This window comes from Neopsephotus bourkii, unplaced genomic scaffold, assembly GCF_033783945.1.
Source record: "Neopsephotus bourkii isolate Nb327-2 ecotype Australia unplaced genomic scaffold, CSIRO-AGI_Nbou_v1 NB_962, whole genome shotgun sequence".
Taxonomy (NCBI): Eukaryota; Metazoa; Chordata; class Aves; order Psittaciformes; family Psittacidae; genus Neopsephotus; species Neopsephotus bourkii.
In genome coordinates this window covers 917,529-931,461 of record NW_026901456.1, presented here as the reverse complement: position 1 = coordinate 931,461, position 13,933 = coordinate 917,529, and the positions used below count along the sequence as shown (strand labels likewise).

At 41.0% G+C, this 13,933-nt stretch overlaps 1 protein-coding gene across 5 annotated transcripts in view; it reads left to right on the top strand.

Annotated features, from left to right (window-relative positions):
- The window catches only part of APP (amyloid beta precursor protein), a 207,962-nt gene that overhangs the window by 176,173 nt on the left and 17,856 nt on the right, over positions 1-13,933 (top strand). For 3 of the 5 annotated variants that reach the window (XM_061358978.1, XM_061358977.1, XM_061358981.1), the window contains 2 exons: positions 2,866-3,087; positions 9,719-9,772. In XM_061358978.1, coding sequence (XP_061214962.1) covers positions 2,866-3,087; positions 9,719-9,772 — 276 coding nt within the window. The remainder of the gene's footprint in view (positions 1-2,865; positions 3,088-9,718; positions 9,773-13,933) is intronic. The other 2 variants (XM_061358980.1, XM_061358982.1) reach the window with 1 other exon arrangement.

Genomic DNA, 13,933 nt, shown 5'->3' with positions numbered 1-13,933 from the left:
AGCTGATTTTCAAGTAAATTCAAGAGTCTTACACACAGCAGTTATTGCAGAGCTTTCCATCTAGTAAACAGGCTCCTTGTAAAGAAAACAAAAATAAGTGAAGCTCTTATAGGTGAAATTTCTGTCATTATAGCTATGCCAGTTCAGGGCTGGGGTAAGTATGCCCCAGAGTCCAACACTGGCAACAGTGTTGTATGCCAATAAAAAGTAGATAAAGTTATAAAATAGCATGGGGTTTACCACTCTAAGACTCCCATCACCTCTGTTAGGATTCATCATGGTACGTTTGCTAGTATTGTGGTCTTTGCAGAGCTCTGCAAGTAAAAGTGCAGTCTAGGGCCATTGTGGACAACTGGCTTGTAACAGTCCAGTGTCCACCAGCAGATTCTGTAAGAAGTTTTCTTTCTTTTCCTCTACTCCTTCTTTGCTTTTGGTTCTGTGTGGCTCTGTGGGATAAGAAAATAGTCTCGAAAGGAACTTGCAGTGCTATTGCCCTTCTGTCTAGTTCACCACATGTATTTCACTTCAGTTTTTCTAGATGCCATTGTTGAGTTGTGATGACTCATGGGGAAATGCCTGCAGTGAGCCCAAGAACGAGGTTTGAGGTCCCAAAGGTTTTTCCCCAGGTCATGGCTGCTTTTGAGCACATGCTCTCAGAGGGACAAAAGGTTTCAGCATCCTCCTTTTTATTCTCCATGGCTGGACATGTAGGACATAGTAGGACACTACAAGGAGATAATAAGCCCGGCAACAAGAAGTTTATTGTAGGGTGATTGTCATGAAGTTTTTGTCTTGTTGATTTGATGGGAGATGAATTTTGAAGAGCAAGCCCAGAATCTCTCCATTTTCAGCACCTAACCATGAAGATATTCACCACACAAAGAAAACTTCCTGAAACAGTCTTGAATGCGCGTCCTAGCCTGCAGCTGTGTCTGTACCTCTGCTTGTTTAGAGAATTGTCTTTTGCAGGGTAGGGGAGCTCAAGTTGGCAACTGTGAAAAGGAGAGCAAATACTGTATAGCTGTGTAACAGCCAGGCTGTATGGCTTTCCGTTAGTGTAACTGATGATTGAAGTAGTTATCAATACTTGGAACAAAATCAACACTGAATAACTGGTCTTGGACTTTGCCAGCTGGTGTGGATAACCGGACACCCTAGGGCAAACTTTTTTAGCAGCAGTTCAGAGATTGAAGCAATTGTTTGCAAATGATTTACTCAGTGCAGACACAGCTGCCTCAGTCTGATAGACTCCAGCATGGTTTCTAAGCCAGGCACTTGCAGTTGTCTGATTCATCACATCAGATGGGCTCGTTCATTTTGGCCATTGTTTCCCTGCTTGTAAAATGGATGCAGTCATAATAATCTGCTGGTTGTACTATCTGTCCACCTCACTTGAGCTGTTGTGTGGGTCGGTTAATGTCTGTGCTCTGTGCCACAGCTGAATGGGAGACAATGGAGCCTGCAAGTGCTGGCAGTGACATCCTCCCAGTTGGGTACCATTGTGAGAGAGACTTTGTGTATGCATCCCTCCCAGCCTGTTGGGACTTGGATATAATCACGGTGTCATGATGGGAATTGGGTACCCCCACTCTGTCAGGCATGTCTGTACCGTAACATTCAAAAGATTTTACTGAGGGGTCTCAAAGATCTGGCATGTACAGAAATGTAGATGCTCTTTCTCACTTTTGATACTGGGAAATAAGTGAGCCCATACAGAGTGACAGAAAAGGTTTAGCGCTAGCATGGCGATTCCTGTCCCTGAATTGCTACAGAGTTCAGATGGGGTGTGAAGCATTGACAGTCAGGGGGCCCTTAACCAGGTGAAGAGAAATCATTCTTAGTAAAAGCTCTTGTATCATCAGCTGTCATGGGTGTGCTTATGTGTGCAAGCACTTAACCCCTAGTAATGTAAGCTTTACAGTCTTTGATTCTGAGCTATTCAGCTTCTTGCTAATTACATTGGTGCATTATTAGCAGTTATTTGTCTCCATTGTGGTTGCTTGCTTACTTGAACATGCTGTTGTGCACCAAGTTCCCTCAGAGTACTTCCAAATAGTGTGTTGTTCCTAGGAAAAACTGGCAGTGAAGAGGTAGATGGAGAGTAGATGAACTTTGATATGAGACGGGAGTTGGAATAATTAAGCACACACTGAGCTTATGAGTTGGACGACCTATCCTATACACCTGATGGAGCTAAAAGTGCTTTGATCTCATCTTGTTTCAAATCAAAAAACACACAACCTAAATAGTACTGCACCGCTTTAGGTCCTGGTTTCTTGTAAAATAATTTGCCTACAGATGTGTGTTACTACTAAAGATTTTTATCAAGGAACTACTTCAGTATTTTGGCAAAGTTATGTATGTTAAAAGAGTAACTGCTTCTTTAGATTCAGTGTGTTGTTTCAAGCCAAATTTAATATAGTAACTTTCACAGTTGATTTAGGATTTAAAGAGCTTTGATAGGGAGAATGTAAGAGTAAGGGGTAATAACAAAGACATTGCTTCCTGTGGGCTTTTGCTGACTTAAAGCAACATGTTGAGTTGAAGGGAATTGATTTGTGCTTCCTTTAAAAATGGTGGGGAAGAGTCCAGGGACTCGCAAAGCACAGACGTGTGAACTCTGGTGGAAATGGGGGTGGGAAACAGTATTGAACAATTCTGGTTCATGTTGCAAAAAAAAACGCCTTGCTTAGCTGCAGTGCTTATCACATAGTTTGACTATTGTAAGCCTTTATGGTTTTTTTTTATCATAAGAAAACAGAATCTTGTAACAGTAAATTATTACTTCAATAGCATTGGAAATACATCCTCAGAAATGCCAGCTCTTTCAGATAATTTCTGTGTTGAAATTCCTTTCCCTTGCAGATGAATTACTTCAGAAAGAGCAAAACTATTCTGATGATGTTTTGGCCAATATGATCAGCGAACCCAGAATCAGCTATGGAAACGATGCTCTCATGCCTTCGCTGACAGAAACTAAGACTACAGTTGAACTTCTGCCCGTGGATGGAGAGTTCAGCCTAGATGACCTTCAGCCGTGGCATCCATTTGGCGTTGATTCTGTTCCAGCCAATACGGAAAATGAAGGTATGTACAATAAGGGGAGAAACCACAGAATATTCTGAGTTGAGCTTTGTGGTTTATCTTCACATTGTTCCCAGAAAATTGATGTTTTTCTGATGTAAGCAGGATAGAGTTCCTCAGATGTAAGTTTAGAACTTGTCTGCTGTGTCCCTTTGATGGAACAGAAAATCCGAACTAAAATTTGGGATTTAGACATAGCAATAGCTTTCAGTGTTGAGTTTACTTTCCTTGAAAAGCAAATCAAAATAAATTACCACAAATTATGAGTGACAGTCTCAGAAAATACATGGCAATTAGCTAAGGTAGCTCAGGAAGTTGTTAGGTTTGTGCCATGATGAAATCAGTGTTTTAGTTAAGGAAGAGTTTTTTGTTTGCTGGTATAATAGTTATTACAGATCCTGCACAATCCTAGCATGAGAGTTTATTTTATTTCCACACAGGCACTGGTTGTCTGGAATGTACTGCAGAAATATTCCTGCATAGTCGCAAATGCGGCCGTTAGTGAAACCTTTTTTTCCTGAGTATTTCATATTGCTCATGGACTAATTTAGTGAAGCGGCTGTATACTTCTTTAATAATTTATGCATAATCCGGAATTGGTAGTTAATTTAGGTGCCAGAGCCAATTAATCAGAAACCTGAGGGACTTCGATCCTGTCTCTAAGGTTTCTCCCATTGTGTTTGTTTTCATTTATCAGTTCAATTCCACTGTCATTAGTGCTAAATTAATCACATTAGTGAAAGTTTGTTACTGCAGAGCAGCAGATTCACAGAGGCTGGAACTACAGAAGTCTTTTTTCAGGCAAATTTGTAATTCCTAACTGAACTGCACAGACATTAACCTCCCTCAGAAATCTCTTGAAACCACTGGCTTAGCCTGTACCTGCTCTCAGAATGAGTTTTGGTACCAGCCTTTGTTGGCAGTTAATCTCACTCAGTGAGACACCATGTTGGCAGCTGGGTGCTTGGGAGATGAAACATGGGACATTTATTTACCAGGTCTCAGGCTGATGCCAGGTGAAATCAGTGGAGTCAGAACCAGTTCTGTCATCAGTGGATCATCCTCAGGAGTCAGAGAAGGCCAGGATGAAGTAAAAGAGTATCTGAGCAAAGGTCAGCAAGTCAGTGAAGCCAAATTTGAGGGGAAGAGGAGAGGCTGGTCAGGAGTAGGGCTAAAATCAGGCTGCCAGGGGGTCAACGCTACAGGTAGGAAGCAGGTGAAAGCGCAGAAGGAGAGCTGGCGCAAGCTAAATGGGCTGGCCAGCAGCAAGAACCAGAAAGCAGGAGATGATGACAAGGACTCCAGGTATGTCTGCAGGGCACTTGCAGCCAAGTGATGTGCTGAGTGTCTGAGAGCAGCTGACTGGATTGCATCAGGTACTGGTGAGCAGTACAGATGGCTGACCAGGCTGGCCGGTGGTGTCTGTCCTGCAGGAGTATTCCAGTACAGCTCTGGCTGCTGTTTCTCCCATAGCTGAAGCATGCAGGACATCAGGTTCTGTACCCACTGACTGCTTTCATGAAACTTTATGAGGATTAATTACTTTCGAAGTCTGTCCTCCCACCTTTCAAAATGTACTGATTTCAGTCACCAAGTTCAGAAGTTATGGGTAGACAGGTTCACCCAGACATACACACAGTATAATCCTTCAGAAACCTGGCAAAGCCCACAGTTTACTAATGAAAAGTACATACTTTAGTATGGCACTGAATTCCCAGAGGCAAATACATTGAGTATGGTTCTTTCAAAATGTGTGACATAAATCAACAAAACCTCTCCTGCCTTGATTAAGATACTGTTTAATTATTAGTCCTGTGTATTGTAATGCACTGCATGGTTTCTTGCAGCACTTAATGTTTACTGTGGGAACATCTTTTAACTTTCATACATTTTAAGTTGTTGGGGTTTCAGGTTGGGGTTTGTTTTTGATGTCAGGTTTGTATTTGTTATAAAATTACTGCAGCAAACAATTCTGTTGGGCCAACCATTATCAGCATTTAAGTCTGCACAGCTAGAAATTATTTGAAGACTTAAACTTCTTCAAGTCCTCCTTGTTTCCCGTTGCCCTTCTCTTTCAACTACCCAGACCACAGTGTTGCTAATGTGCTCACGCCTACAATACCTTTTTTCTCTCTTTAGATACCCTCTCTACACCCTTGCCCATAGTACCAAAGGGAAATTTCACAGCCTTGTCTTTTTCCTTTGTCTTTGTCTCCCACCTCTTCGTTCCAGAAACCCAGGACTAAATGTGCCATTTGTCCTCACTTCCCATGCCTGTTTTCTTCTGTGGCCATGGTCTAATCGCAGGCTTTGTCTAATTTGCTTCCAAAAACATCTGTCTGTCTTGTTATAATATTTGGAAGTAGCAAGAAAGAAATAACATTTTGACACAATTTTCTCCTTTTTTTCTCCTTTCCCTCTGCACTGAAGGTCTTTTTGCATAGTCTGTTTTTCACACAGTAAGTTCCCCTTACGCAGTGAGGTTTTTGTATTTTATGCAGTCATTCAGAGCAAGTCATTCCTGTTTCTTAGCAAATAACAGTTCATCAAAAAAGGTGTAAGTTCAAAAACAGTGTGCTAGGGAAACCTCAAATACTGTAATGTGACTAAATGTTGCAGTATTAGTGACGATCTCTTGCTGCTGGGAGATGCAGAGCATGCCATTACAGGTAAGAGAACTGAACACCTCGGTTTCCATTTACTTGGGTGAGGGCTAAGGGTGCTCAGCACTGTCAAGAAACTCACAGCATGTTCCACACAGACAACGTGGTATCTGGGAAATCCGCCTAGCGTTTGGTCCAGCAGATATCAGAGACTACCAGAGGAGTTTCAGATGTCAAGCAAGTTACCCGTTCATTTGTTAATACTGTTTTGGTCTAGTTTGAAAGCTGAAGTCAACTTTGTTTTAAACTCTGCTGAACACAAATCCAGAATGCTAACAGCTAAGCATGCAGATAGGTTTCTAGGTAGAGAATGAGAGCCTCAACTTCCTCACTGCAAAGAGCTGCTGCACTGGATAAGAAATAGTTTAGTCCCGAGCAGGCACACCAAGTAAACCATTCACCTCCCTGCAAATTTGCATTACTGTCAAAACAAACTTCTAATGGAACCCTTGGCATGTGAGAGGCAACTAAACAAATCCTGGAGCTGGCTGGATTAGGACCAGGGATCCCACCCCCTCCAGCACAGTCACAGCACCAGGCCTTGTTTTTAAGGAGCCATTCAGGAAATGCTTAAGCAAAAACATGGAAGGAAATGCAGCCAATAAGTCTTAGTTTCAGAGTATCCAGTATTCTGCATACAGGTGATGAAGTTAAAATACTACAAAAAATACCTTAGGTTTGTGGTTAGTTCTCATGCCTTTTTTCTGCCATGGCCATGATCTAATCCCAGCCTTCAGCCAGAGATATTAATAGTGGATTGGATTGGTACATTGCCATATAATCTCACGGCTTCATAACTCAATTTGAATTTTTCCAGTCTAAACTGCATCTTTAGGTAAAAGGATGAGGTTTATGCAGTTTACTCAGATTGCTTTTTCTGATGAATGAGTGAAAAATAGTCGAATTAAAAAGACCATGAAAGTGTAGGAAGCTCAGTATTTTCTGAAAAAATTTCTTTCCTTGTAGTTTCCCAGTAAATGTCCACAGAGATGAATCCACAGCACTGCACCATACACAACACAGCTTCCGTGGCTGAGCGTACGTCTAGCGTGTTGCAGTACAAATCAGGCTAACAGAACACGCTGTCTGAGGACACCGCGGAAGGCACCACCAAACTGTCAGGAAATTGTCTTAACAATGAAAAATGCACTGTCAGCAGTGGGGGCAAAACCCCAATAGTTGCAAAGCTCTAACAAGGCCCATGATCATTTTGCCAGTGGGTAACTGGGTATAGTGTTTTACCCTTTGTATTTTACCAGTTATAGTTAGCTTTAGTGATAAATTACTTACCTGAAGTGAGATTTTTTTCTGAATGCACTGTCTTTGTCTTTAAGACTGGGCCAGTTACTCCCTTCAACACTCTTCTTGGTGGGTGAGCATCATATACCTGTCCTCACCTGCTGGTTTGTACTAAATTCGAGCTTTTTGATTCACCTTTATTTTACTTTTGAAAAGAGAAGCAACTGTGGTCTGTCTTTCTCTTGAGATGCATTAGCATTAGACACATGGTGGGTTGCAGAGCCTGTATGAAACCTGCATAGTCAGTGTAAGCAGGTATCTACCAATTGTGAGGCTATTTGGAAAATTTTCAGTCTTAACTCTGTGTATTTCTGTGTACATGGAAGTGTGTTGAAGACAGATACGATTCTGGAGCATCAAAATGAATGCACTTTTCATAATAATACAGAGCACATCTTACAGTTTCGCTTGTTAATGAAAACTGTAGTAGGTTTAAACTTCTCCCCTCTATATCAGCTGTTGAGAGTTGCTGTGGCTCAGCAGGGGAGGTAGCGAGGAAACCCACAGACAAGGTTCTCAGAGTTAACTTCCCATCAGTACTGGGGCAAGAGCAAGCAGGTTTTGAAATGCAGCTGTAATTCAAAAGGTGGCAGCTCTCCAGAAATCAGCCATTGTTTGTATCGTGCTGCTTGGGGCACGCTGTACTTCAGTGCCTGGAATCATGATCTGCTTTGGAAGACCTTTTGCTCTGATCTTTTGCCTTCAGTTTTTCCCCTGCAGCTGGTTTGTGACCTCAAGAAGGTTGGTTTAGTTTTTGTGTCAGTTATGAAATGTGCCAGTGATGTTTGCCTTTTCCTCTGTAGAGTGCTTCCAAAACTATAGATGGCAAGAAGAATTATTATTAATACTTTCACTAGACTCCACAAATACTGCATTATGCTGAGGTCAGGTCCGTACTACTGTACAACAGTACAAACATCCTTTTCTGCTTTCACCTGCTCCCATTGTTATTCCTACCCACAACCTGCTGTCCCAGTTCTCCATAGCGATGGGCATGTAGGGTTACAGAGCGAGAGGGAAATAAGATCCCTTAGCCTTCTAGGGAGGAGGCAGACACCACAGCAAGAAGAGGATTCTTCAGGAGCAGTTTGAGTAATGTTAGACCTTGGTTATTTCTTCCATTCAGACCTTTTCACTGAAGATTTACAGCTGACCTGCCTGAGGGATGGTGCTGACAATACTGGAAAACCTAGCAAAAGACTGAAATGGGAAAGTACTCAAAAATGTAATTTTTATTTAAGGATGGAAATTGGGTTTTGTACAGCAGTATGTAAGGAAAGCAATTACATGGTCTGCTAGTGCCACTCTGAACTGCTGTGAAGAAGAGTAGTTTGATGGCTTGTCTCTGCAGCACCAGACCAGCAAGCCCTATGAAAATTTTGCCCTTCAAGTCAGATACGAGGATGCACTTTTAGTCTGGAGCTACTATAAAGCTTACTGTTTTTTTTCCCAGAGGCAGGAGCTGTCTTATGTACAAAGGACATGGGTGCCACATAGGCATAGTAGGTTATTTGTCAAACCCATAGGAACACTAAACAAGTGACACAGACATCCTGAGAAGATGGGCAGTCCTGTTACTTAAATCATCAGTATCATTAGGTTTGTGTGATTTCCTGATGCCAAATGCGATGAGCAGTTCTTAGTGATTGAAAACTGTGGTTTTGTCAGGTTTCCTGTGTTATTGTGCCTCATTACTGCTGATTAGAAGGTTCATACTTGAATCCAGGAATTCAAATGAATTAGAATACCTTCCTGTAAAAATTCTGAATTCTAAGATACAACATAATATTTTATTTCTGAATTTTAGTTTCTTTCTGACACCAACATTTGGGTAGGTGAAGAAGGCAACAGTATTGGAGCAAAAGAGAGAAACAATAAAAAAAAGAGGGGGAAAATCTGAATGTTTTAATTAACTTCTCCAGTATGTTTGAACTTAACTGAGATAGTGGGTAACGACTTAAACAACTCCTAAGTTTTGCAAATCCTGTTTTTCTGTTCATGCCAGTGGGTTTCATCCACCTTAAGTTTCATCTGATAAAGCCTTAGTACAGGAATACAAGAGTTTTGTAAAACTATGTATGGCACACAATTGGGAAGAAAATGGCGTTTTCCTTTTGCTTCCCTTTAAAAAATTGGAAGACAAATACTCTGTCTGCAAATCTGAGCACATTGCAATGAAGTATTGATCGTATTTTCAAAATGTGCTTTACTTTTTTCACACCTTATGGCTAGTGCTGTTAAGAATCCCTGTTAAAAGGAAAAAGGAGTTGGGGTTCAGTGGGTTTATAAGTCAGCATTGATCAAGAGTAGTTGCAAGAACTCATTGTGTGCATTCTTGCTGCCAGATCTGATCATTAATTGGAAAAAGCTTGCACATCATGAATATAGCTTCCCTCTGCAGACAGAAATTTTTGATCTTGGATGTTTTTTCACTTTAAGCAGTAACCAGAATATGATGTAAAATTGACACATCAGCTGTGAATCTTTCCTTTCGAAGTCATGTCCATCCCTTCCTTTTATTTCCAGGATTAACTGAAGCTGTTGCTTCGGTAACTGTCTATGCAGTAAGTGTCTCCTGCACTGTCCCAACAGAAGAGCAGTTGACTTTATCATTTTGGGGGATTTTGTTTATTTTTTGTTTGCTTTTCTGTTTCTTTTCTGCACATGCCCAGTTGAGCCAGTTGATGCCCGCCCAGCTGCAGACAGAGGACTCACCACACGACCAGGTATATAACTTGCATGGCTTTTACCTAACCTGTGTTTTCCCCGCATGCGTGTGATCTGCTTGTGCTGAAATGATTACCTTTGCTTTTGTATAACCCACTCTTAAAATGTAATGCTGTGCCTGAACCAGGGAAGCATTCCCACACAAACCCCGTGAACCTGTGTGAGTGCTATCTGCACCAGGCGTGTTCCAGATGTGTAGGACCCAGAGACTCAGAACTGATACTCGTATCAAGTTGTCATCCCTTCTAGCAATAATGCATTAGCAGGTGCAGAAGGTGGTAGACATGGCACTCCCTAGTGCAGAGAGTACTTTTAATTTGGGAATGTGTGATAGAAATGTTGAATCCTCTTTGTAGAGCATACTGTTTCTTGAAGTTGTGGCTAATAAAGAACTCATGCATATCTTCATGCAGGGGGCATCCGTGTTTTTTACTGTGATATTTTTCTTGGCTAACTCCAGGTATCTAAAAATTGGTACGTACATGCTCCCTCTGGATTCTCTAAGGACACCTCTGTACAGCTATTCATTCCATTCTAGGATGGAGAAGGGTGATTATTTGCCCTCTGTCATACCTGTATCTTCCTCTTGATTTCACAGTAATAGCAGATTACTAGTTTGGTGCATAAGGCTGCAAATGTTTGGAGAAAGTAAATGGGACAAATCCACTTTTCAAAGTAAAAGAGTGCTTTTCATGCTAACTTCTTTTGCTTTTTAGGTTGATTTTCCTCTTGTATTTGTTTGGATTATCTTGAAATGGCAGATTCCATTGAAAGCAAGCAGCCGTTCATTTCAGAAGAGCTTTCCAGCACATAGTGAGATGAGAGCAGTCTGTTTTATGGTCAGAATTATTTTAGTGTCACAGCATCGTTATGTTTTTTTCTTCAGATCAGATCAAACTGATCAATCTGTCTTCTTTTTCTCTTCATCTTCTCCTCCACAAATGTCCATTAGATACCATATGGACAGTACCCTCCCAATGTGTTTATGCCTTTCTGAAAGTCACCTATATCAAGGTTTGCCAGGTGATGTGCTCCTAGCACTGTTTTAGGAGTCTGACATCTTGTGTTCAGAGTCTTAGTTCATTCCATGAAGAGAGCCTGGAAACAGGTATGGAGTTAGCTGTCCAACGATGCCAAAAATCATGGGATCGGGGAACATCTCTGCCTTCTGGATTAGATTTCTTCCCCAAGAGCAGTAGAAATATCATCACAAATGAAACCGAGTGTGTTTAATCTGAATTTTGTAGTATTAGTTCAATCTAGGAATTTTCTTGTAATGTTGAAGTTTGAGACTGTTAACTATTTTAATTTTCAGTCTTGAAAAATCTCCTGTTACGAGGCCCTTATTTATTGCTAAAGGTTATTCCTTCCTCCCTTCTATTCCCTCACACATACACACATGTGACAGAAGCCTTTGGTGTCCCTTCTCTAGAGAGCGGGTTTTCTCACACTGCTGCCCTCTAGTTTCAGAGTGAAATTGTGTGTTCTAGTCCATTCTGTCAGAGCGCTTTGTTATTTGGGGTATTGTAAATAATACTGAAAGTATGGCTAGCATAGGTCATGAGTGATCTTTCTGAATAACACATATGGAGAGGTAAAAAATATTTCAGCATGTGGCCATTATGGCTTGAAATTTCCAGCAGATAGTAACTTTTGCACTGTGAAAACCACATGGGTTGTTTCCTCAATTCTCTGCTCAACTGCAAAAGCAGTACTGTCCAGGGGCCTGTGCTGCCTTTATCACTTTTAGCACAGATTTTAGGTGCTGTGAAGGCCCATTCTCTGCTTTTGGCACAAAGTGAACCCCTCCAGCCTGGCAAGGATGTGTGCTACGTTCCTCTGTGAGAGACGATGCTTGCTTCCCTGAGAGACTGGAATCTCTCACTGCTGTGCCTTCATTCCAAATTTCACAGCATAAAGTGTATTACATGGGCTTGTGAAATGGGGATTTTGCCTCTTTACAATAGTGCTAAATGTAACAATAAGCAAAACATTTTCTCTTCACTGTTGGCAGACCTTAGGTTCCTGTGCCTTTAGTCACCATGTTCAGACTTCTACAAATTTGTCCTCACTGATACAAATTCTGGCAATAAATGTCCACCTTGTTTTGTCTCTCTGGAGCCTTCTCTTCTCCAGGCTGAACCAGCCCAACTCTCTCAGCTTATCTTCATAGGAGAGGTGCTCCTTGGACTGTCTTTGTGGCCTCCTCCTCTGGGCTCACTCCAGCACGTCCATGTCCTTTTTGTGTTGGGGTCCCCAGGGCTGAATGCAGTACTGCAAATGAGGTCTCAAACTGTGAAATACAAAAGGGATTCTGACAGTTTAAAACTGTGTGATTTAAGTTTGTTTTACTTGCTAATTATAGGTAAAACTTCTATGTTACAGGTTAAAAAGGGAGAGGAGATGCTGAGGGTTTTGCAGTCACTGTATCTGTTCTTACGGTTTGAGGCTAATCTCAAAAAAAGAAGAAAGAAAGAAAAATGAGCATATTATTTTACAATGAAAAAGCTTTAACGAGGGATCTGGAGGCAGATTAATGCTTGCAGTTGCTTGTAACTTTTTGTTTTAATTGCCTAGATTCTTGTTGTTTTTCTGAAAGGTTTGCCCTTTTCGTTGTCCTGACTTTCCAGTTTGTGCTTCTAATTGATTTGCTCAAGTGAACAGGCTGGTGACCTGGTCCTTTAGGGTGAAAAAACAGGTGTCATGTCAACCTGCAACAGCCCAAGCCTGGAATAAGTGAATATCCTGTAGGTTTTCAGAACCCTTGAAGAAAGTCAGCTCTGAAAGGACTATGGCAAACATAGAAACAAGCCCCCTTTTTAATCCTTACCATTTTCATTTTACCGCTTTTCACCCATACAGCATTCTTACAGTGATTAGTATATTTTCCTTACTAATAGATCAGAATCTTTCAGATGACCTCTGTGCATTTCCCACAGGAGAGATGATTTGGTCACAGTACAGAAAAGAAGAGCAAGTACTCAGTTCTTAGTAGTGTTTGTGATAACTAGGATCTTGTTATTTCACCACACGATTCTCCTTCAGAAAATCAAGTCTGTGAGTAAAGTCAGGAAAAGTAGTTTTGCAATCCATAGAGCAGAAAAGCTTATAGGTAAGGGCCAAGTGTAAAGGATTTAGTAAAATCTAAGCCAGTTGTCCCAACCCCTACCTCTGTTGCGCTCCACCTTGACTGTCAGCAGTCAGAGACTGAATTTGAATCTGATCTACATCAGTCCCAGGAAGAGAGTACTGTCAGGGGGACCTCCATTTCCTAGTATAGATACATCTATATGATTCACACCGCTATTTGAAAAGGAGGCTAGTGCTTCAACATACTGTCCTTCTACTTTTTAATACACAAATAGGGGAACAAAAATAAGAATTATGCTGAAATCCCTTTCTTGTCTCTTTCCTGAAAAAGGTCAAAGGCAAGGAAAATAGATGTACTAAGCAGTCATCACTGAGCTGGTTTTTAATATAATGCAAAATAAGAGCTTTATGATGTTTCTTGCTCTTTATAAACTGCTGTGTACAGGGAGACCTTAGAAGGCTTCAGTCCAGCCTGAGAACTTCCACAGGAAGAGCTTCAAATAGAAATTCCTCTTTCCTTGATAGCCTAACTCTAACAGCTTTTTCAATAGTGTTTCCTTCTCGCCTGTGCCCCAGACAGAGGCTGCTTTTTCAGGACAAACATTTAATTTCTTGCAGCTGAATTCTGGGTTTAATAGTAACTTTTCTCTCTTTGTGTGTATATATAGAGATTATTTTATTCATATATTTATGTATATACACACATAAAGATACATACAAAAACATCTTTAAATACTCATAAGCAAGATCTTTTTTACTCATGTTAATTCCTCAGGTCTGATCTGTGGAAACTGAGTGAAGATTAAGAGAACCTGCATCAGAATGGAGGCTGCTTAGCATCAGCATATTTTCTGAAATTCAAGGTGATAAAGCAAACAACCAGTGCTCTGTTCAGGGTTGATCATGTTATCATCTGCTGCACAGTTGCAACTGTAATTATACCGCTAGCAGCTGCAATGATACTACTCTCAGGATGACCATTATTCACAATGCAAGGATTTTGTTATATTAACTGTGTTACTTTCTTCCACGTAGTATAGTTTGGGGGTTGGTTTACATTCTCCCAACTC